The sequence below is a fragment of the Siphateles boraxobius genome, unplaced genomic scaffold, assembly GCF_051911475.1.
Source record: "Siphateles boraxobius isolate OS27281-9 unplaced genomic scaffold, OSU_SipBor_1 66, whole genome shotgun sequence".
Taxonomy (NCBI): Eukaryota; Metazoa; Chordata; class Actinopteri; order Cypriniformes; family Leuciscidae; genus Siphateles; species Siphateles boraxobius.
Window position 1 is genome coordinate 29847263 of NW_027509193.1, and position 25238 is coordinate 29872500.

The window sequence follows — 25238 nt, forward strand, 5'->3', positions numbered from 1 at the left end:
TTGTGCTTTTTTTTTCAATAATCCAATATCACAATATGGAAGAAAAGATCTGTTGCTTCTTCCATTTCAGCGTGACTTTAATGGCGCGCAGATGCAAGACCTGGTACTTTAGGCCAGCTCTTGATACCATGACCAGTTATACAAAACTATAGCACATTTTCACAACAACTGTGAACCCCTATTGTTGGGACCCTTACCGCTCTTCTCTAGTAATATGTCACATAGTTTTAGAGTTGAACCTTGACTAATTGGGCTCAGGTCAGGAAGCAGACAAACTGGCTAAACCAACCGTCTGCTAGCTGTCTCACGTCACTGAGGTCAGATAAATCCCATCACATAGAGACTCCTAATTGGAGAAAGCTTCTCTTTCACCTAGATATCATCATATAGAGAAACTGGCTGTTCCCCGAACTAGGAAATACAAAAAACTCCCATACCCATTTAAGGGTAAACATTTTATTGATGTTTAATAAAAAAAATATTAAAAAAACAGATATAATACAGATGAACAAATGATAAAGCTTGGTTTGCTGAATATTTAGCACTTTTTGTGAAGGATATGATCACAGATCATATGTGTGTTTGACAGAAACCTGGCTAAAACCAGACAATTACATTACTTTAAATGATTCCACCCCCCCCCCCCCCCCCAAAGATTAGTTTTAAACACGAATCTCGTTTGAAAGGCAAAGGAAGAGTTGTTGCTGTAATTTATAGTAATATATCCAGTTTTACTTAGAAGTCTAGTTTCAAATATAGTAAATCTTTTGTAGTGATGGTGCTTTATTTAACATGGTCTAAGACTTTAAGTGATAAATTCTGCTTGACATTTGTACTGGCCACTGTATACAGGCCACCATGGCACCATACAGACTTTATCAAAGAATTTGCTGATGTTCTATCTGAAAGATATATATATAATGTTCATTTGCTTTCCAGAGAAGAACTGATTTTCTCTCTATTCTTTCACCTGATGGAATTTGGTTTCGTTGTCACTTTCAACTCTTGTTTACTTAGTTGGGAACACTACATTATTGATTTGACCGCACTGACACTATTGGATGAAAAATGAACTCAGATGGGTGATGACACTGTTTTTTTTGCAGAACTGATATATGAAATTAACTAATTTAATGACGATCTTTACCATGAACTAAATCAACACTGAACTGATTTCAGCTGAACAATTTTCCTGTTATCACTGTAAAACTGCTTTGAAACAATCTTATATAAAGCGCTATATAAATAAATCTGACAGCCCATTGAGTGCTTCTGGTCTGATCTGGCAACCGATCTCCCTTTTTATGTTTTCATCAGGGTATTAACAAAAACAGTACTCTACTACAGTCCAGAGAATGTCTGTAATAGAGTGTATATTCTTTGGTTTGAATTGCATTCTATGTTTAGGACAATATCTGACAGACTGTACATTTGTACACATTACAATATATACAGGCTGTACATTTAACATGTTATCAGGTATATACATGTTTTAATACAAAGAGTAAAATAATGATGAAAAACAAAAATAGTTACGGAGAACATAATAAAACAAAGACAATTTGATTATTGTTGTGTATATTTTAAATAATGGTGGTATCTGGCAACCCGCCTGCTGTGTGTTCAAATTTGAGACGTGAATCGTTGGCCCCGCCCCCCACGCCGAAAAAGAAAAACGCATTTCCCCTCGACCAATTAGAAGGCGATTTCGTCGCATGTGTGTATTGTTTAAACTGGCCAAAGCAAACGAGCAGTGCGAGCACACAAACTTCCACACGGAGACATGGCGGCCGTGGTGTCCGTTAGCTCAGCTGCCAGAGACGAGAAATCCTTCACTGGTGCCAATTTTGCTCCGAATCCACTCTTTACAGGTTATGACCAAGCAGGCGAACATGAAAACTGGGAGTATGAAACGGGCAAACAAGTTGAATCGGACGTCGTCGGTGAGGGTTCACCGGCGGGTAGCGACTGTTCGCGACGGCTCGATGATGACCTGACGGCCCTCAGTCCAGAAGAGATTGCCAGCCGTTTGGAAAGAACGAGAAGAGAGTTTTATAATCGGAGAAAAATAATAATAAAGAACCTCCCAGCCAACATCAGCAATCAGGTTTGTACATCAAACAATAGTTTTATGTAATTTGGTGGACTTTTGGACGGGCATCCCAAGCTTGATCAGTCAACCGTTTCGGTTATCGCTGACTCAGTAGTAAATGGACTAGATTTTTACAGTGTTTTGATGTCTGCTGTGTCAATGTGAATGCAGATGGTCCGTGTTTCAGAGAGATGCTTTGACCACACCGAACCTCGTGTCATCGCAGCCATTAAAGAGCCACGGTAACGGGATGGAGTCCAATGGGAGTTGTGTAACTTAACATTAACCGTATTGAAATGTTGCTTGACTGGTCATTTGATTTAAGGCTAGCTGAATGCCCGGATGGTTACACCGGCACAGCTTGTGTAGATTAATGTCATATGTTCGCTGCTTCATTTCAATATTTAATATTTCTATCACGACTCTCAAAATCTGACGCTTAAATCTGAAAATACTGGCCATGAAGTTTCTTGTCACGAATGTTACTTTACAAACTGTTGTTTACCAGAGTCTGGCAAACAGTTTTGACGCTTGAAACAAATTACTATTATTTTTTGTCTATTTATTTTGTTAATGAGCAGTAATAGTTACTAACGTTAGTACTTTTCATTTTCAGTAGTGCTTATTTATTAGATCGATGCCACTAACGTTACTCAATTCAGGAGCAGTGTTGGGTAAGTTACTCTTAAAAAAAAAAAGGATTCATTATTAGCTGCTAATTGCATCTTCAACAGTGTAATTGGATTATTTATTACTAGTTACTTTCTAAATCCCATATGAACCCTGACCAGTTGAACAATACAAGGATAGACATGCAACTGCTCTTTTAATTCTTTCAAATAAACAATATAAAATTGCATAAATTATTCTTGAACTGACCAAAGTGTGTTAAGGGAGATGGTTACCCTAAATTCTGATGTTAAATGCACCATTGTTTCATATAGAATTACTCTGTTGTCTAAACCGTATTTAGCTTTACATCAGAAGTCACTAAACTACAGAAAAATAAAGCGTAGTCCCTTTACTTTTTCAAGGGAAAAGTAATTAGAATGGTAATTATGATTAATCACACTCAAAACTGTTCAGGAGTACTAGATGACATGAGGTTCTGTGTGGTCAAAGCATCTCTCTGAAACCGATCATCCACCTTCACATTGACAGCAGATTCAAATGCCAACACCAAAGTTCATACGGGTCAGTTGGTTCTTGTTGTTTGTGCATGTGGTTCTCTTAGGAAAATGCTTGATTCATGGGGAAAACGAGTGTGTGTGTGTGCGTGCGCCTCTGGTATTGTCCAGATAGGAATGGGAGCAGCGAGGATGACAAAGGACAGAAGGCGCTGAAACAAAACGTTTTGCTTTCACTGAAACTAAAAGAAAGTGCTGGTTCATAGTATGGTAACATGTAGGAAGCCTAAAAAGTAAAAGTAGAAAGCATTGTGAAAAGACGTTTATAAATCCCTTAATCATAACCACTGAAAGCCAATTATTTGTGACCCTTCAAAATGAGTCGTGGGAATATAGATGCGAGCTGAGCTATTCGATTAGTTATGAATCTATTGTATGACTTTTGTGCATGCAAAATGATGGATACTGTGATTGTTCGATGAATGAAAGTCTTCCATTGTGGTGACAATGTGTTTTTTTCTCTCTCTGTTGTCTTTCTTTAGGAGGTGCATGAGCTGTTAAGCAACTATGATTTGAAGTACTGCTTTGTGGACAAGTACAAAGGGACAGGTGTGTATGACTCATTATATTATCATGTGAATGGACATTTGTTTTTTACATTGGCAGCATTTTACATCATTCTGAGTCGATTAAATCTTTATTTAGCATCAGCTGTTCAGGATTTTAGCTTTGCTTTAAAGGTAGCACTTATTTTGTGAACCCTAAATATGAAACAACTTAACACACCCTTTGCAGATTTTTTTAGTCTTAGGCATCCTTTTTATCTTTGTTTCTTAAAAATGTGGGGGATTTTTGTCTTTTTTTTAGCATAGATGCTTTAAATTTATGATAAATGACAGTAAAGAGATCTATAATGTTACAACAGTTTTTTTTTTTAAGTTGAAGAATCCTAAAAAGAAAATGTATCGCAGTTTCCACAAAATACGAAGCAGCTCAACTGCTTTAAACATTAATAAGAAATGTTTCTTGAGCATCAAATCAGCATATTAGAATAATTTCTGAAGGATCATGTGACAGTAAATGCTATGTAATGATTCTGAAAATATATATATTTTTCATTTTTAAATAATTTTTTCATATGAATAATATGAATATATTTTTTTCTTACTAATCAATTTTTTGAATGTTGTCTACAATATTTAGATATATATTTAGACATATTGTTTCCTCATTTTCCCTGTTTTTCCTATTCAAGCCTTTGTGACGCTACTGAACGGTGAGCAGGCCCAGTTTGCGATAAAGGAATTTCACCAGTATGTTCTCCGTGACCGTGAGATCTCTGTGCAGCTGCAGCCGACGGATGCTCTGCTGTGCATCGCCAACCTTCCCAGGGCTTTCACCCAGCAACAGTTTGAGGAGCTCGTTCGTCCCTTTGGAAACATTGAGCGCTGCTTCCTGGTCCACAGTTCTGCCACGGGCCACTCAAAGGCCTATGGCTTTGTGGAGTACATGAAGAAGGACTCAGCAGCCAGAGCAAAGTCAGAGCTGCTGGGGAAGCAGCTTGGGTCACGTATGCTGTACGTGCATTGGACAGAGGTTGGATCGCTCACGTATCCCATGCTGCACTCTCGCTGCCTCTGTGTGGACCGACTACCTCAAAACATCCTCACCGCTCAGGATCTCCGCAGTGTGTTGACTGACACACATGTTCCTATATTCTGCCAGGTTGGTACTAGCACTTTTGACTCTTACTTCAAGTGTGGAAGTAAGAGTTTGTTCACGCAGTGTTTTTGGGTTCCATTATGCTCTCTTTCCACTGTTTTCTATGCTAACGTGCGCAAGATGCTCTTTTCTCCACAGAAATGGATTTCAAGGGATATTATGATAGTTTTGTATTATTATTAGTAGGGCTGTAATCTCCCAGTCGACTAGTCGATTAATTGGTTGATACGTTCTGGCTCGACTGAAATTCTGCTTGGTCGTCTTTTTGCTGCGTTAATTTAATTACATTAATTTCATCACTAATTGCTATTGGGGGTGTTTTCATAGCACCCATGTTTCACAGGTAACAGTCTGTCTTCAGAACACCCCCCTTGTTTTCACTTTTTTGGATTAGCCCAACCCACTGGAGACAGATTGAAGAAAGAACTACTAAGGCATTGGTCTGCATCATCCAAGGTAGTTTGCTGAATTTAGCGTTTAATTTACTGTCAAAGTAATCTACCATGTCAAAGACAACGGGAGAGTGGCAGTATTTTATGAAAATAGAAAAAAAGTCGAAGGCAAAGTTTGCATATAACAGCTCGACATCAAACATGGCATATCACCTAAAAACGGTAAGCTAACTTGTCTGCGCTTAGTTGTCCCGTCGGTTTTGGGTTGCTATATGAACATATCAGAATTGGCATAAAACATTGAAATATGCCAATTAGTAATAATCGTTTAAGTTAACTGCAGGCGCACCCGAACGCACCGACGGTAGCATCCCCCAGACGCACCCATACCACGCTGGAAACATTTTATGGTTCACTTTTTTTTTTATCGTGACCATTTATTTCGAGTATTATTTATTGGATTTTTTTTTTTTTTTTTTGGGAGCCTAATGCGCTATTGTGCTGTGCCCACCGTTTGTATTTGTTTTGAGCCTATGCTTTATTTTTCAGTTATGCACTTATTTCGTTTCTGCTCTCGTCTTGATCTGGTTTAAGTAAATATTATTTTTTATTAAAGTGGATGTGCCTAATGTGTTTAAGAGTAAAAGCTTTAAATTAATAGTCTATTCGTGTCTCAGCCGCGAAGCTGAGCTCCTATGTTCAGCCTCGCTCTTTGCGATGACATGCCCAGAGCGGCTGAAATGATAGGGTCTGTCAGTTATCATAACATTATGACAAAAACAATTGTCTAAATTTTTGCATATTCATCAACAGTTCTTGTGCTGATATCACTTATTGACATGGTACTATTTTCGGAAATCATAGGCTATATTGCGCATGTGCACGTGCAACGCTGTCAGAGCCGACAGACTCGAGTGTGTCATTTCAATGCAAAATAATTAGGTCAAAAAACGATTTAATATACTGCAAATAGCCTACAAGTTTATTATAATAAATAAAAAAATAAATGTTTATTTAGAATTCATTTATGCGGACAAGGCCTGCGCTGATGTCATAAAAATCCGTGATCCATTTTAGCGGAAGTGAGAGACTAAAGTTTTGAATGCTTATATCTCCTAAGTGTGAATTTTATCTTGTTTTGGAACACACCAGCTTATTCATAACCTTAAAGGAGAACTCCGGCGCAAAATGAACCTGGGGTGTAATAACACATTGGTACAGAGTCGACTGTTCTCTGGGATTTGTTTTCATGATAATCGAGTGTAAAGAGTTTTATCTCTAAAAACTGTTTAGCTTATAACGCTAGTATATGGGGCATATAATAAGTAAAAAGAGATCGCTAGTTAATACCACTAACAAGGCTCAAAATATCCCCACAGTAACACGGTAGCTTAAAGAGGGTCTCTGCATACAAACCGAAGCACTGAGAACTTTGTAAGTGTACAGACAGTTTAATATTAATATACTTTATAAAGACATACCATCGCGGAGCCATCTTTGGAAAACAACCTTGACCAGTCGAACCACGAACGCCATGCTACGAGCTGAACTGTGACTTGGAATCTCACAGTTCAGCTCACTTAGCAAGGCGTTAGTGGTTCGACTGCTCGAGGCTGTTTCCAAAGATGGCTCCGCGATGGTATGGCTTTATAAAGTATATTAATATTAAACTGTCTGTACACTTACAAAGTTCTCAGTGCCTCGGTTTGTATGTAGAGACCCTCTTTAAGCTAACGTGTTACTGTGGGGATATTTTGAGCCTTGTTAGTGGTATTAACTAGCGATCTCTTCTTACTTATTATATGCCCCATATACTAGCGTTATAAGCTAAACAGTTTTTAGAGATAAAACTCTTTACACTCGATTACCATGAAAATAAATCCCAGAGAACAGTCGACTCTGTACCAATGTGTTATTACACCCCAGGTTCATTTTGCACCGGAGTTCTCCTTTAAGGCTAACATTCACCCTAAAAGCTAAAAATCTTAAATTTTGATTTAAACTATACATTACCCTGTCGTTACTATAATATTTGACGTTAAAATTAACAGGAGCCAAAACTATTTTATTTTTAACTTTATTTTCAGATATGAAAATTACTCCAATAAAAACTGAAATGTTTGTATGAACATTGAATAACTTTCCTAATGTTAATGCAAAGATAAGTGACATAAGTTCACAAGCTGTTTTGAGGCCTTTCTGCCGCAGAAACGCAGAACGATTAAATGAGACGTGATTCGTTTCGGAAAGTTTTACTGTATATTTAAAGAACGTTTGATGTTTGAATAACTTGTATTAAAGTGGTAAAACGGCGCTACTGTGATATTGCATCATTTAAGATTTGTTTGAAATTCTTGATAAAATGGGCAGATTTTAAAAATGAAGACTGTCTTATCAGAAGTAACAAAGCTCTTTGCGATAATTGGATGGGATGTGCATTACAAATAATGTTTGGTTTAGGGAAAAGCCGCAGGCCTAGCAACTCCTGCTTTAACGCCGATTTAAAAGGGGACATATCATGCTTTTTAATCGTTCCTTTTTACATATAAATCATACATTTGTGGTCTATATAAAGCGGAACTGCAATGCTTGGGTCTGAATTCCTCACCATAGTTCCACAGGCCCCTTTTCTACCCCTTTTCTGATGTGCGTCTGAGAGCAACTCGTTTTGGTGCGGTCTCTTTAAATGCAAATGAGACACTTCATACCCCGCCCCCTCTCCAGGTTGCACAGGTGACACTTGTTTAAACTCCACCCCGTTCGGCCATTTTGGTAGTTTGATAGCAGAGATACGATTATCTAGCGGCACAGAAACTTTTTATTCACACGTTATTAACAAAATGTCAACAATGGAAGACTTGTCCATCAAGCCTTACATGTTCGAGGCAGAGCCGGAGCGAGATGAAAATGAAGGTGACGAACCTGCAGAACAATGTCTTCATAGGGATGTATCGCAATCGTATGTTACTGTATTTACAGTAACTTCTCCATCCATGCCCACTACTACAATACTGGATGTTTTATTTATCTTGTTAAAACAAGCACACTAACAAGACAAATGACTACGGCCTAATCTAATCACTAAAAATCTGTATTCATTATACCGTATGCTACGTTTAGAAAAGCATTAGAAAACACAGCAGCTAAATGAACATTGTCTTGATGAAACTCAACAACAGTAATACTGCTACAGACGTGTACTTAAAAAAAGAAAAAGAAAGACAACGGTACTGCTAAACCATGACTACCGTGTGTTTTAAGAAAGTAGAGTACTTTATTTTTATTAACGTTATTTACAGCTTACCGAAGTGCTGTTCGTCGTCTCCAAAGATAGAAGGAATTGACCCCTCAATCCTTTACACTGGCGGAGGTTGCTGAAGCAGTTATCTTTGAAGTGCTTCGCGCACACAAAAATGACTTTACCCACAGATGTGGGTACATTTCCATGAAGAATACAACTCAACCAGGCACTTCGAAGAGGTTCTGATGCTGGGAGACGGTGTAATGAAGCGTGTGGGTTACTACATCAACAACCGAACATTTTGTCTTACCTTCTCGTAACTTCTGCATCCTTGAGCTTGGACTAAAAAATTGCAGTGAGAAATAAAAATGGCGGATTGCTCGAAGTGTTGGGCCGGGAGTCGATGTCCTTATTTGGCAGTTCCGCTGCAAATACTGTGACGTAATTGTTCAAAAAAATGTCAGAGAGATTAGAAAAATCGGAACAGGTTGCAAAATATGACCAAAACAGAATATAAAGATATCAACGAAGCACCTGAAGAGACTAATTTCAACTTTTCTGTAATTATAAACACTCCAAATATCAACAAAATGCATTTACGGGCTAAAAAAGTGGATTTAGCGTGATATGTCCCCTTTAAACAACGTTATTGTCACATGAACTTCAATGGCTTCATTTTCTTCACACAGTTTGAGATGCAGACTGAAACGTTTTTCTGCACCCTTTTGTTTTACAGGATATTATTGGCCCTGACCATCTGCTGATGACCGATAGTGAAAATTGCTTTAATCTGACGATACCAATTATTGCCCGTACATTGGTGCACTCCTAATTATTATTAAAGATAGTATGTGCAATAAAGGAGTAGGGACAATTTTGTTTGTCATTTATATGTACTCGCTAAAGCGGCAGATGGCAAGATATTGCAATCAACATGCCATTTAATTATTTCTCCAGTGCTGGAGTTTTAATTTGCAGTCTTGGTCGTCATGTTTCCATATGCTCCGTAGCTGTTATTTACCTGGTGGAACATTATCTGCTTTCTGCAGTATTACTGTAATGAGTCTAGGGTGCCTATATACAGCTAATGAAAAACTAGCAGAAATATTAAAGGGTTAGTTCACTTTTTAAAAAACTTTTGCTGATTATTTACTCACCCCCATGTCATCCAAGATGTCCATGTCTTTCTATCTTCAGTCGAAAAGAAATTAAGGTTTTTGATGGAGAAAAATCCTAGAATGTTTTCATGTAATGGACTTCATGGGGTACCAAACAGTCCAAGGTCCCAATGACAAAATGAACGATTCTTTTTTCGAGTCATCTCGTTCATTCAACGAATGAAATAACTCGAAAAAAGATTTGTTCATTTTGATGAACGAGTTCCAACAGAAGAGTCACAAACGTGCATCACAGAGCAAGGCGAGCATTTGTGCTTATAAAATTTAAACTTTTTTTATTTATTTTTGAAATGACCGATCGTTTCGCAAGATAAGACCCTTATGCATCGTCTGGTGTCGTTTATAGCCCTTTGAAGCTGCACTGAAACTGTCATTTGGACCTTGGACCGGTTGGTACCCAATGAAGTCCATTATATGGAGAAAAATCCTAGAATGTTTTCATCAAAAACCTTAATTTCTTTTCGACTTAAGAAAGAAAGACATGGACATCTTGGATGACATGGGGGTGAGTAAATTATCAGCAAAAGTTTTTTTTAAACTAATCCTTTAAGCTAATCTGGCTGTCGCACTGAAGGTAGGATCTGTCTTCAGCCTTTTGTGAACCGAAATGGAGCAGAGCACTGTAACAAAAAAACAAAAAGTGAATGTTGAGGAGAGGTGCACTAAGTGATCATAGATTTGCCTGACATATGACAAAACTGGCAAAAGTAAGAAAATTTAAGATGTTCTACAAATCAGGTTAACTCAAACTGCACGATTTAATTAGTCCACTAACTAGAAATCCTTTATTTTTGATGTAACATTGTTTTCCCCTACTTTTTACAGTCAAACTTCAAAATTTATCATATGGATGACTGACATTTATACATTAGGACTTATTACGATGTTTATGAGCTGTAAAGTTGCTGTATCTTTAGTCGAAAATCTTTGTTAACATTATCACAAAGTAGCACAAATACAATGGAATAAAGAGAAATAAAAAGAAAAGTCTGTGTAGGTCTAACACTAGTATTCAGTAATCTAATGTAAAATAACACTGGGTAGTCTTAGTCTTGACTAAATTAAATGCATAGGCTATTAATCCTGATTCCTTACAATAAGATGTCTTTTGTTTTGATGACAAAACTAATGACAGACAAATGGCTGCTGTCACTTTAAGAACTAGTGAAAGACAGTATAACGAATCAGTAATGGATTCTGTCACATGCGTTTTATGCTTAAGACATAACTGACTGTCTACGAGGTTACTCAACAAGACCAGAGTTTTTTTTTTTTTTTTTTGTGGCCTTTGTGAATCGATTTTTAATCGACCACATAAAAAAATTAATTGAAAAATAACGTTTTTTTGTTTGTTTTTTGCCCATCCCTTGTATCGTTCCTGTGACATCCTTATAGCTGTGGTGGACTTTATTCTTATAGAATTAGAATGATTAAACGTCTGTTGATAAATATTGAACATATTTGAGTAAACAAAGCTTTAGTCAAATGAGCGGACTTAATGATGCTTAAATGGAGTGTTTGCCCTTTATAGCCTAGTTCTTGACCGCTGTCCCTTTTCACCTTTGTCTTTATGGAAATGAACAGCCTGAGCTTTCTGCTAAACTTTTGTGATTCAAAAAGTTTTTGTTTTCATGCATAGGCAATTGTCAGGTTTCCTGAATTATTATACAGCTGAATTTTGCTTTTATTCTTCCACATTATGTTCAGCTCTTTCTCCTTTGACCTGTTTTCCATGAGGCCATGCTGAGTGCTCCATGGCAGAGTGCTTTGGTTTCTGTGGTGACAGTCACCTGACCGGCCCAGGTGCTGTCAGTCAGCAGGTCATTCTGGAATGAGAGCGAGCTGCTGCCTTTTTCATATGTTAAATGTTTGTACCACGTACGCCGCAGGCTGCAAGGCATTGTTGGCACTTGTTGTCATGTTCCCCATTGCTTTGGAATTAGCAGAGGCTTTTGGAAGTTAATTCTCATTAAATCAGTTGTGATTCCAGTTAAATTTCCCAGGTTTTAGGCAAGTATTGGATTGGCCTCCCTCATGTGGGTGAGGCTCCACTCATGTGTAAAATGGCCAAATAATGTCTAATTAATTTTTCCAGTATTATATAATCAAGGCCTTTGCGTCTCATTGTCTTTGCTTGTTGAACACAGTTCCACTTATACAAGACGAGGCAACCATTCCTGACGGAGTCATTAAGATTATTGCAGCTCCTAACTCTCTCTGCTCTAAATATGCATGTGTTTTCCATAGATTGGCATAGTATGCCCAGTGATGCATCGTAATCACTCGCCCAAACCAAACTACTGTGCTTGTCCTGGTGTTCTGTCTCCCCTTCCTCTCTCCATTGTTTTATCCTGTTGACTTGTGGAGGTACAACTGTTCTTACTGGTTAGTCTTCCGTCTACTGTCATGTTAGTCGTCATGCATGTCGTTCCATATAATTGTTTCTGAGTAGAATCAAATGTCCCGATGATGCAATCTTTGGACTAGTGTTGTCAAAAGTACAGATTTTGGTACAAAGTCGGTACTGAAATTTAAAAAATGTGACGACACCAGCATTTCCCTCTAGCATTTTGAGCGCTGTTGAACAGATTCTAAAACACCTCTGGTTGGTCATTGTGTTCACGGGCTCAACATATATGTCTGTGATTGGCTACAATGATCAACGCTTCTAAAACATATTTCCTTCACCGAGTGCTTACACAGATACACACAGGAGCGATTTAAAGCAGGTGTCTATCCGTGGATATATTAGGGAACCGCTGATAGACGCCTGCTTTCCAACACTCCCTTGTTTTTTGGAATTGAAATGTTTTATTTTTTGCAAAGTTGCAACCAACTATCTGTGATAATGCCAACATCAACTAATCAGCAACAACTCCAGCCAACTCCAGCAACAGCCATATCAGCAGCTTAACACCGTTTTCTTTGACGTTTAAAGGAATGGTTCACCCAAAATTGGAAATTATCTACTCACCCTTATGTCGAACCAAACCTTTATGACTTTCTTCTGCAGAACAGAAAATATACATTTTGATGAATGTTGGTGACCAAGAGGTTTTGGTTACAATAGACTAGTATAGTCTATATAGATAGTTTACCCCAAAATAGATAGTTTACCCCAAAATGAAAAAATCTTCAAGTCAGTTGCTATATTGGGGCGGCCTCATATCTAAAAAAAAATGAAATTGATTTCTTTCCTCCATAGCTTGCTCAAGGTCAGGATTGTAGTTTTCGCCGGTTTGCAGTGCTGGAGTTCTCCACACCTGAGATGGCTGAGGACGTGCAGCGGCTGACTGATGGAAGATCTCTGGGTGGGACTCGTATACGTGTGTCTTTCTGCGCCCCTGGACCACCTGGAAGGAGCATGTTAGCCGCCCTCATTGCCGCCCAGACCATGGTACCCCCACCCCCCACTTCTTGGTGAAAATAAAATCATTCACAAAAGAAACTGTTCTGCATTCAGGGTGTCTGCGCGGTAGTAAAAAGAATCTACCGAAATTAATATCTAATCTTATATTGCAAATTAATATCTAATCTTATATTGCAAATTGAGGTCTAAAACCCTTTCAAAGACCGACATTATAAAGTTACCAAAGCACAAACTAAGTGTTATTTTAGTGAAAGTGGTGGAATGATTTGCATTCAGTTCCTTAAAAAAAAACAATTTAATTTAGTTACGGTTCATTTAAAACCTTCATTTTCTAATGTTGAATCCTTGTATCAGAATGGATTAAGTGCTAGGGATTGTGTTTTTACATGCTCATGCAAATGTCGTCCTGTACGTCTGCAGGCCTTGAACCGAGGGAAAGGTCTCCTTCCTGAACCTAATGCCATACAGATTCTTACTGGCCTCAATAACCCTGCCACGCTGAAGATGATGATGGCTTCTCTCAACCCTGGGCATAAACATGGTGCTTATTCTCATTGATTTCCTTGTCTATGCTTGTTTGTATTCTCATCCATACGATGGATATTAGGGGTGTCACGATTCTCCAAATCCTCGATTCGATTACATTTTCGATTCTAAGGTCACGATTCGATTCTCGTTTTTTTTTTTTTTTTTTTTAGCACAGGTTGCTGTTGCTCCTAAAAAGCTGACATCAGTTCATCGCAATCTCACACATCTCTGTTATTATCAGTGAAGCTGACTGCACAATGAATCTTTCATAATATGTAGCCTACACTTTGTTTGTTATAATTAGAGGATTTGCCAGCTTACAGAATTCAGCACTGAACAAAAAGTCAGTTTTGAGCGGTGAGGAGAGTCTCTTAAATGCTTCTGATTGGTCATTGCGTTCAAGAAATCAACACATATGTCTGTGATTGGCTAAATCGCTCAACGCTGCAAACATGTTATAAATAGAAACTCTGGCCTGTAAATCATTTCTATTTTGTTTTAGTTGTTCTTGTTGCTTTTCTGCAACAGATGGAAAAAATGTATTAGTTTTTGTGTTTTATTCATAGATATTTCTAGTTTGTGGGAGTCCCGCAAATCTTTTTACTCTCCCGCACACTCAGAGTGAATGCATTACCGCCCGCGCTCGCACTCGGCCATCAAATCTAGTCCCGCGCCGCACTCTATTGCGTTGGGAGTGCACGTCTATAGATCAAGAGCCCGGCCCGAGGATAGTGACGGGAAATATCGGCCAAGTTTGGGCTCGGGCATAGAATCCAAGTTAGAGGACTCGCAGCCTTTCAACACGTGTGTTTTTTTCCCGCGCCGCGATGAGTCGTTCATGAACGGATGTTCATTGCCTCTGTCACGCGACAAATGAACAAAAGACTCGGAAGGTCAAGTATTAATGTTCCCTGTAAATTACTTTTGACTGCATTATAATGATTTCTTAATTCAGAATATGATCAAGATTGCGTTGGATGTGTTCGGGGAATTTGCTGTTAAAAGTATAACATTTAAAGCCCCTGAAATGACTAGAAAAAAAGATTAGTTAATTTTGATGAACGAGATTGAACAATAGAGTCAGTAAAACGATCCGAACTTTCCATCACGGGCGTGACATGGGGGCGTGGCAATATCGACGATTCCATTTTTTTTATTTCGATTTTTGAGTTTGTGAATTAATTTCGATCGATTTCGATTTAAAATCGAAATCGTGACACCCTTAATGGATATGATTGTCACTCTTCTCTAATTATGCAGGCCTTCTGGGAGCTGCGCCCACCGTCCCTCTGCTGGCCAACCCTGCCCTCTCTGCTGCCCTCATGCAGATGCTGCTCCAGAACCAAGTCCAACAGGTATTGTCAATCTTTCCCTCATCACCTGCCACTGTCCCAGCAGCATGTGTTATAGCCCTCTCACTCTCTTCTTCTCCCCTCTCAGCAAGCTCTTTTAGGGAATCCTCTTCTTTGGGCACATATTCTGCACAATAAAGAGTGCAGTCTCCTTCCTTGTGTGAGTGGTTGCTCTGTGTGGGTGTGAGGTGGTTGTGTGCTTTTTAATAGTCAATTCTTCTACTGCAGATTAATGCTTTGAGTCCAAGCGGATAGTTGGTAAAACCCCATTAGCTACATCTATCTGCCAGAATTTATCAAAACATTTTGCCTTTGTGTGCTGTTTACATCCTCTGATTTTGTTGTAACTGATAAAAGTGTCTGTTTCTGAAGAATTTTAGTGTATAAAAATGTCAAACTAATACAGTTCTTGTCTCTCCACAGGCTGGATTGCTGAGTGAAAATCCTCTAGCTGCTCTTCCTCTCCAACAAGGCATTAACATGCTGGGAGAGATGTCTCAAGGTATCATACTTTTGTAATGGTCTGTTTGTGCACTTATTTACTGGGGCAGGATTCCCACAGTCTTAGAAAACCATGGAAATATCAAAGGTGCTGCACTTTTAGAATCATCCAAGTTTGTCTCCATTTTTGGGGGAGCTTAACTTGGGTAGCATTTTACTTGACTTTAGTGCAAAAAAAGAACTGACCAATAGCAAACAACTACTCTAGAGCGGTGACAAGGATCTTTAAGTACCCCTGAAAGATGCATGTCTTTGCTCTAGGGTAGTTTTCATCTCCATATTTGTTATTGACCAATTCCTAAAGTAAAAAATCAGCATATGTGGAACTGACCCTGTTTTGAACTCAGATACACTTTTTTTTTTTGTGATTGGGTCATTAAATGCATGTGTACATGGGGTTTAAAACATTTTGTGATTGACACACTGAAACCACATATGGAGGTAGTCAAAAAAAAAATTGTTGTGGAAACACTAATCCTGCATTTCTGGACTGCAGTGAATTGACCGCTCAGCTGATTTTTGTTCGTCCTCGATTAAAATCCGAACTCAAGTGGTCACAGAACTCATTTGAAACGCATGGTAATGAGTCTTTGCTGGCCGCTAGTGATGGATCACAGAAAACACTTAGTGTTAGTTCACTGAAAAATTAAGATTCTGTCATTAATCACTCGCCATGTCGTTTCAAACCTGTATCTTCGGTGCACAAATGAAGATCTTCTGAAATCTGAGAGCTTACTTTTAAGCCCCAGAAAGATATTCAAGACTAAGTAATCCATGTGACTCCAGTGGTTTAACCTCAATTTTATGAAGTGAGACATCCAAAGATGATCGTATGTATTGCGGGTTTGGAACAAAATGGGTAGAAAGCGGGCTGATTTGTTTAGATGACACATTTTATATTGCTCTTCGTGAGTGCTCGAGAGGTTTCGTCTTATTGGCGACGTTTGAGTGCCAAGTTATCTTATGTCAATAATTCCCAAACCTGGTATTTGTGTTTGACATACAGATCAACCACAGCAATCAGATTTTTCAAATTCATTGTTTAATAATCCTAATCATTTGGGAGAACTAATGGAAAATCATTGGCCAAGAAGTCTGGATACCATGTAGGGGTTTAATGTGCTGCTTTTCATTTATTTTCATTCAGGTGCTCCAACACTGGGTTTGCAGAATGAGCCTGTTGGCCCCATCAAACAACCATCCCTGAGTCGACCTCTTGGGAGAGAGACAGAGACCCCAGCCACCCCGATTGGCTTTCCCCCAGCATGCTCTCCTGCACTGCAGGGATTGAGCATGTCCCTCCTGGCTGGGATGTTAGGAGCAGATGGGCCGCCTGTACCAGGGGTGAGATGGGTTACTAATGGCTGCTCCTATTTGTGCACATTCATTTTGTGATGTAGTCTACACTTACTGCCATGATCTCCCAGAGGAGAGCATTGAAATTGCTTCAATTTGCTGTTGCTCCAGAATGCGCTGTCGTTAAGTCCTGTTTGTGTTCAATGTGATGCTAAAGTGTTGACACCAGGTTTGTATATTCAGATCTTTTCTTTTCCTGAAGGTGTCTATATTGGGTGAGCCTCCCAAAGAAGTTAGTGCGTCCCAGAACCCCTTTCTCAGTGCTCCTAGCATATTCCCATCTTTAGGTCAGTCTACCTGTGGTGTTTTGTGCACCTTTACTTTATCTTTCCTCTTTATCTTGTTGCATTTCTTGAAGAATTACGTTTATTTAGGTGCCAGCAACAGAGCTCACCCCTACAGGAAGAAAACTGCGAATGGAAACGCGTCTAACCAACGTACAAACCACAGCATCCACTCGAACTATAGCCTGCGCTTCCAAGAGTCTTGCACACCAGAGCTTCCTCTTCTGCACCAGGTTGGCTTATGTTTTGAGAGGAACTTCACTGAATGTGTGACTGCCTCACTATCCCTTTCTAATTGGGTGTTGTCACTGTTTGTACCCCATCCATAGGACCCTTTGTCGCACTTGTATGAACAGCAGGAGGTTCTGGAAAATGCAGCTATTCCCGGCTACGGTTTGCAGGTACAACCCCTCCTCCCTGCATTGACACTAACAGAAGAATTTGTTTCCAAGATTGGACTTGTGTGAAATTGTAATTGTCTCTGTGTCACTCAAGCTCTCCAGGCACGCAGGCTTCGGTGATGCAGGGTCTCCTTTCAGCTATCCACCCAGCCCCACCCAGTCGTATTTCAGCTTTGGCGCCCATCCCGTCATCCCCTCCACCCAGCTCAATAAGGTACTCAAAACAGGCCACTTTTGTCAAACCAGGATTGTGTTTTTTCCTGCCACGACAAATAAGGCACCTCATGGAACCTGACTTTATTTATTTCTTTTTTCAATACTGGCCAATACAAATGAGTTATACTAATACTTAATTAAAATAAAGTGAATTATTTTCATGTTATGGTTTATAATTGGTAAATGGCACATTTTAAAATTCTATAATATTTTTGTCTGAGGGCAAAAAAACATGCTGAAGAGAATTAATTTTTTAATTCTACAAGGCATTACAGCATTGTGTACTGTATGAACAGCCCCGTAACTAATAATGGATCTACTCTTACCCCAACCAGTTAATCTCATAATCCTTCAGAAATCATTCAAATATGCTGATTTGCTTATTTTCAACATGGCTGCTTCATTTTGTGAAAACCAAGATTTTTCCAGGATTATTTGAAAAGTTTAAAAGAACAGCAATCTTTTGCAACTTTCTTTACTGCCACTTTTAATTAGTTTAATGTGACCTTGCTGAATAAGTGTTAATTTATAAAAAATAAAAAAAAAGAGCCCCAGAAATTTAAAAAGCGGTCTATGCCGTTACGATCTGCCTTTGGAATGAAATATGCAATACATTTAAATAACTTGAGATTGTTAGTCAATTCAGCCGTGATGTATTGAAAATCCTTTCGTTTCTGCGGTCAGATTGGCCATGCAGCTCAACAAAAAGAGCGACAATTGTTTGATCAGAGTTGGCGGCAAGCCCAAGATTCACTTATCTGGATCCATTTTTAAAAGCTCTTCAATCCATTTTCAGAACTTATGAAACATGACATCCTTCTCATCACCTAATTCCATAATACCATCTTTATTACGATTTTTATTTGCATAGATGGCCAGAATGCATGTAAGCCGGCCCAGAAAGTTGAATAAGTTGAGTTCGGTACTTTTTAGGTACCGACCGAATTGCCTCGATACTACGGAGTATCGAAACATGTCTTGTTTTTCGGTACCAAGTTTCGGTACCTAAGTGGTTAATCTCGTCAACGTCAGTGAAACAATAAACATGCAGCATGGTTGGCTGTGGCGGAAAAACACTAGTTTACGCGGCTCCCCAGAGACGTGGCTCGTCGCACGTGAGGCTGTAGTGTGTGTGTGTAAGCGTCCAACCCAGATAGATAGAAAATATGTAGAAATGATCAAAAGTGTACCTATGTACCCGACTCGATGCCATAAGCACACGATGCAATATTTTCAACAAGATATTGCTGCCAAGACTGGTAACACGGGAAATCTGATAAGGCACTTAAAAGCGCACAGAATACACTCGAGAGTAGAACGTTTATCAGCCTTAGACTACAAGAACTGGAGCGCGTCACATATAAACCAAAACTCAGCGTATAGGATACTTGCCTCACAGACATGAGAAATAGTTCTATATATGTTCAAAATATGTCTACTTTTAAATGAAACAATTAGAAATAAATAGTTTGATCACCTAATCCATATAGGCGCGCGCGCGTTCACTACTGCAGGGATGACGAGTCAGCATCGCAAATTCGCAATAATCATCTTTGCAGCCAACACGTTTAGTAAACACTTGTTCATTAATAAACAATTAAAATATCTCCTTGCTATCGTTTCCCGACACATCCATAATCATTAGGCTACTTTTGCCAGTGCTTTGCGGCAAGCTTCATGTGTGCTGAGCGCGAGGCATATATCCCGCTCCCCAGTAGCCTATTTTTAATTCAATTCACATTTATTTGTACAGCATTTTCACAATACATATCGTTTCAAAGGAGCTTTACAGAAAATGCATGTGTCTAAATTACAATTTAGAGATCTGTTATCAGGGGTGACTGACTGAAAATTAATTGAAATGCATTACACACAGTTTCATTGTTAAACAATGCATTAAGTTAAGGCAGAAACAATGAGCTCATTGAAGTAAAGAATAAATGTTAAATGATTATGAAACCTAGAAAACTTTAGCATTGGTTCTTTTTTACAGACTCAAAATATGAGTGTAAAAAAAGTCAACAAACTGAAAAAATAAAAGTATTTTTTTTTAGATAATGTTATATTGCTAAAATTGGTATCGAAAAAACTATCGTTCAGGTATCGTATCGAAAATTGTTACGATAGCCACCCCTATGTTTGTTTCTTCAGGCTGTTGGAATGCCTCCAGTGACTCATTCCAGCCTATTTCCTGCTGCACCTGGTGCTGGTATGCAGGTAGGCCATCTCCAGCCCTGATGTCTAGCATCTATATTTGCTCCTTGTCGATCATCGTTTAAGTGTGCCAGCAACCTTTCAACAGGTGTTCTTCTTGGTTTTTCTGTCTGTGTGTAGACTCCCATCGGTGGGCAGAAGCGTCTGTACTCCCGTCTCATCCCGTCTCCAGAGCCCAGTCCAGAGGGTGGATATGTAGGTCAGCACTCTCAGGGTCTCGGGGGACACTATGCTGACTCCTACCTGAAACGCAAACGCATCTTTTGACCAGCACTTGATGGCTTCCTCTAAACCACCAGCTTTTATAGGGATTGCTACTTTAATACCATCTTTAAGTGTTAGTTTGTGTGTGAGAGAGCGGTGGGCCGTCATTGAGTTCACTTGGGGAAAGAAAACAAACGGGAACCAGTGGAAGACCTTGAAGCTCCGATGATCGGTCATGGATGATTGCCGAAGTTTGTGTGTGTATATAATTTCAATGTCTTTGTAAATAGTTTTTTATTTTTTTTTATTTTAATTTGCCTTTTTAATTTTGTTTTAATTTTATTTTTGTAAACCCAAAGATGCCACAAGCACCACAACAAAAGGAAAGGGTTCCTGTCTTGTTCATCTAAATAGTCCTATTTTGTAGGCTTTTTTTTTTCCAATTTTGAATAATTTTAAGCAGGATGATAGCCTTTTTCTGCTATGCCTCTTGTTAGTTGTGTGTGTGTATATAGTTGTTCAGTTGTCTAAAAAGGCTTCTCCACTACAAACACTTCCTCTCTCACACACAAGTGCCAAGCCTTACATGCTTTGAATATGTATCTGTGCAACAGATATGGTAGCTGTCTGTTCTCTTCAGTGAGTCACCTGTTTGTATCTTTATGGGAAGCTCTGGGTTAGTGTTAGTCTCGAAATAGTTTTCCCCCACCACGCACCGTATTTGTGTTGCACTACTTTCCATCCTTTCATCCCATTTTACAGAGTCAAGGTTTTCTGAGCTGATTGTTCAGCGTTGCACTTGGAGGAGATGGATCATGTTTATTCATCCTCCAGAATCTGTCCTTTCCTCACCGCAATGCTCGTTCACGCTCATTCTTGTTTTTCTGCCTGCTTTCACACCTCTCTTTGACCTCGTTCAACCTGCACAGTTTTGCTGTTGCAAAGCGTTAGCGTCTCGGCCGTCACGTTATGAAGCCCCAGCTGGTTGGAGAAGGAACATGGGCTGCCGTTCTCCCCTCTCCAGGCTCAGAGTACTGCTGAAAGCACAGTATGCCTGCTGTTGCTTCTGTATTCACACACACACACACACACACACACACACACACACACACACACACATTTGTGTCCTCCATTAGGTGCCTCTCCACTGCAGACCAGCAGAGGGAGCCAGTTAGCTCTTCAGTTGGCACTGCTCCATATTATTTTTTTTTTCATTTCTTCTAAAAGGAGCCAACAGTGTGAAGCAGGCCGGACCTGTGCCCTAGCGTGACATTTACTTTTTCCGTTGTAACTGACCATCTTTTCCCCTCTGTGGTTTTAACTGCTGTGCCCCAGAAGGGAAGAAGCTTCTGCAGACTGGAATGTGATTGACGTATGATTGAGTACTTGGTCTGTGTGTGTGTGTGTGACTTATTAATCTGGTTGACATTTTGATTTGTGATAACGCATTACCTCTGACTTGTACTGCGGCTTACGATGGAACATGGAGTTACTCGTGTGCCTAAAAATGGCAGTGTTTACTGTAATCTCTCCATACTGTGAGCCTAAACTACATTTGACTTTGTTTATTTGCGGTGTACATGCTTGAGTTTGATAATTTCTTCTGTGGAGTCTTAAACTCGTGTTCTTCTAGTCTGTAATGGTATCAAAATTGCTGCTCTGTATTTCGTATCCATCTGAGTGAAGTTGAACAGTGCAGTATCTTGTAAATGATTTTTCATGTGCGATGCATGGTAAGAGCTGCTGCTGTGTAAAATGAACTAAACCTTTCTGATGTTAAATCATCTTCATCCCCAATTACGCTTTCCTTTTGTACAGCTCTTCTGCTCTGTTTTTGTGACATTTGAACAAGTAAATGTTATTTAAGTTCACCTTCACGAAGTTTGTGTGGTTAATCAATTATGCATATCAACTTCACTAAACGGGCTACATCAGGGTTGTCCAAACTCTGTCCCGGAGGTCCATTGTCCTGCAGAATTTAGCTCAAAGATGCCCCAAAACCCCTGACTGGGAGTTTTTAATATGCCTTGATTAGCTGAATAATTTGTTTAATTGGGGTTGGAGCTCAACTTCATACTTAAAAGCTCAACTTTAATATTAAAAAACAGATTCTTGATGTTTTGCAATAAATGTTAAACGCAGGGTTCCTACGCAGTTTCGAAAAGTATGGAATTAGATTCGAGTAATTTCCAGGTCTGGGAAAGTATGGAAAAAGAGTATGGAAAATTATTTGTATTTCCAGACTATTGCCCCTATTTAGTTTTCTATAATAGAGAATCTAATGAATTAAAAAGAATTTAATGAAAATAAATGTATCATACAAGAAGTGTATTTTCATGGCAGCTGTTAAGTGATTCTTTAGTGGTTGTCAAACACAACTGAATTCTTGCGGCAGGTTATAACCGTATTGAATTTCTTTTCATGATATTCTTAGCACCGTATTACAGAGCCTCTAAAAGGAACTTTGCAAAAAATAAAACAATATGCAGACTTTCGTCCTGTGGTGCACAAGAAATCATTAAACTCAGCATAGACAATATTATGCCATCAGCTCATTTCATGTCATGGTTTCTCCACCGCCACAGAGGATGCATTAAATTGGACATTAGGCGTTGGTATTATAGGTACTACCCCGAAAGACAATCTTGAGCAAATGGGTTTCTATTAATTCATGTGCATCAATGCTCTCTTTTTCGTCATAGTAAGATGACAGGGACACACAAAGGAGATATAGTAGGCTATATATAAAACGAGTATATATAAAACTCGTGTGTTCACGAGTTCACATGTTCATGAAATCAGATATAGTATTTTATGTGATGTAGTAATTTAGCCCCTCTTTGACTGGGATAGAAAGCCAGCCTAGAGAGAGGTGATGGGCTGGTGGAGGGATGCTGTGAAACTGTCATGAAACCGGTTATACCGGCTTCCTCTTGTGCTGATTGGTTGAGTACCTGAACATGCTCCTCCTGAAACTGTTACATAAAATTTCATGATGTGAATAGTTTCTCGAGGGCACGAAAATGTTTCTTGTGTGCATGCAGAAGTTGGTATATATACAGTATATGTCACTCCGTGTGCATACAAAAATCTTTACAATTAATAGCTAAATCTATGTTAGGAAATGATAATTTCTATTGACAAACTACAGCAAAACATATAAATAACTGGCTTAAAACCACTTTTTGGGGTGAAAATAGTCACTTTTGCCTAAGACTTTTGCATTGCATGCACACAAGAAACTTACGCATTACAATTTCTAGTTTTATATAGGCTATAAACACTGCTGTTCACTTTCAGAAGTTGTAGGGATGTTTTCTTGTCACAAAAAGAATGTGAAATATAATTTTAAATATATTTTAAATATAATTTACGTTTATTTTACACACTTTAAGCATTATCGTATTCGATATTGAATATTGCATTAATTTAGTGAGTTATCACATATCGCGTTTTTCTCAATATGTGATAATCGCGTGGGATTCGAATTCCTGAAGACTCGTTTAGGCTGTTAAGAGTGGATTCTTTCTTTTGAGAAACATTGTATGAAAGGGAATATTCGGAAAATCATAATAGGGGCACTTTGAATATGGTCTGAAAATCTACAGAGAAGTTTGGAAATTTGAGTCTGGAAAAGTATGGAATTTTGAAATGGAAAATGTGTAGGAACCCTGTAAACGGGTCATGTTTTTGAACCACTAATCAAGTTCTGGAAAATTCCTGTTAAAAGTTTGGAACTGGCAAAACTGGATTCATTGTGCATTGGATGTCAATTGTCACAACTTATCCTTTAAGTTAAATGATTTTCAATCATCTAAAGACCAATAAAGGAAATCCGACCTATCTTCCGGTTTTCTTAACTCCTCTTACAAGTTTGTACGGATAAAAAAGACATGTCCAACCTTTTGGACTACAGATCAAACTACATTTACAAAATTTCATAGTGAATCTTAACATACTGGAACAAACACACTTCTGTAAAGTGCCTCCTTGGAAATAGAAAAAAAAAAAAGAAAAAAAAATTCTGAAACACCCAAATTACTTTCAACAACATCAGATCACATATGATGGATCAAAATCTGAGGACCATTATGATCTGCATTTTTGACAAACCATGAAAAAAAAATCAACATCTTTCCCTAAACAGCTAAATGTTTACAGCAGCAGCAAATGCTACCAATTTGGAATTGGACTACATAAAGTTTATGCAACAGAAATGTTCTTATAATTACAGACTTTGAATCGGTAATTATAAGAGAATTTCTCTAAAAATTGAGCTGTCATATCTCTAAGCAATGTCATCCTGTAAAAATGATCACCCGGCACTTGTAATGATTATTTATAAACTGCTTGAACTAGAGGGGCATCAATTTAATATCTGGGTTTGCTGGGTACCTGGACTCTGTGGAATCAAAGGGAATGAAGCGGACTCTGCCGCAAAAGAGGCATTATCATCAGACCTCAAATTTTGGACAGTACCTCCTGTGGATCTAAAACCAATAATTCATTTCTATATTAATAACAAATGGAAAACAGAATGGGATTTATATACTATGAACACACTTTATGAAATCAGCCCCAATGTTGGAAGAAGTTTCAATCAATTCCAGGATGACACGTTTTTAATACTAGATCCACCAAAATGTTCTTTCTGTTAAAACTTTAGATTGACTTGGTTTTATTCAGAAACCTTTTTTTTTATTCAGTTAACTCTTTTGAAGAAGTTTTTAACAAAGTTAACCCAAATAGAGTTTTCATAAAATAAATAAATTGTAAACATTGTTTTACCATACATTTTTCTCGACAAGAAAATAGCAAGCTGGCATGGCATTAAAAACAAATCAAACAAACATCTATGATTTTCAACCAGCTTTGTTTTGTTACAGTGTTGGTAGTGGCATAATTAAAATATTTATAAAGTGATATATTTGTGTTTTTCCCAGTCAAAAATGTCCGGCCTACAAAAAATACCAGTAGCTTATAAATCTCTTGTTATGCTGTATTATCACCAAATATTGGATTCAATATTTTTGTAAATTTTCATTTAGGACAGGCTTTCT

General features: G+C 38.5%; 1 protein-coding gene across 2 annotated transcripts; it reads left to right on the top strand.

Annotated features, from left to right (window-relative positions):
- The first annotated feature begins 1693 nt into the window (after positions 1 to 1693).
- raver1 (ribonucleoprotein, PTB-binding 1) lies at positions 1694 to 22049 on the top strand. 2 transcript variants are annotated; one of them, XM_077213461.1, is made up of 14 exons: positions 1694 to 2107; positions 3762 to 3828; positions 4475 to 4944; positions 12958 to 13149; positions 13543 to 13663; positions 14911 to 15005; positions 15426 to 15504; positions 16651 to 16847; positions 17062 to 17146; positions 17234 to 17376; positions 17473 to 17544; positions 17639 to 17758; positions 19912 to 19977; positions 20095 to 22049. In XM_077213461.1, exons 1-14 carry the CDS (start codon positions 1784 to 1786, stop codon positions 20239 to 20241), a joined length of 2178 nt encoding a protein of 725 aa, XP_077069576.1. In that variant the 5' UTR covers positions 1694 to 1783; the 3' UTR covers positions 20242 to 22049. The 2 variants fall into 2 exon arrangements, with proteins under 2 accessions (XP_077069576.1, XP_077069577.1); XM_077213462.1 differs by lacking the exons at positions 12958 to 13149; positions 13543 to 13663; positions 14911 to 15005; ... (6 more) ...; positions 19912 to 19977; positions 20095 to 22049 and adding an exon at positions 9311 to 11670 and having other exon boundaries at positions 1747 to 2107.
- The last annotated feature ends 3189 nt before the right edge of the window (positions 22050 to 25238 follow it).

Excerpts from the sequence above, each read along its gene's own strand:
- raver1 (XM_077213461.1), top strand. The coding sequence starts at position 1,784 with ATGGCGGCCGTGGTGTCCGTTAGCTCAGCTGCCAGAGACGAGAAATCC. Across the intron at positions 15,006-15,425 it reads TCCAGAACCAAGTCCAACAG|GCTGGATTGCTGAGTGAAAA; the intron begins GTATTGTCAATC and ends GTCTCTCCACAG. Across the intron at positions 17,377-17,472 it reads AGCTTCCTCTTCTGCACCAG|GACCCTTTGTCGCACTTGTA; the intron begins GTTGGCTTATGT and ends CCCCATCCATAG.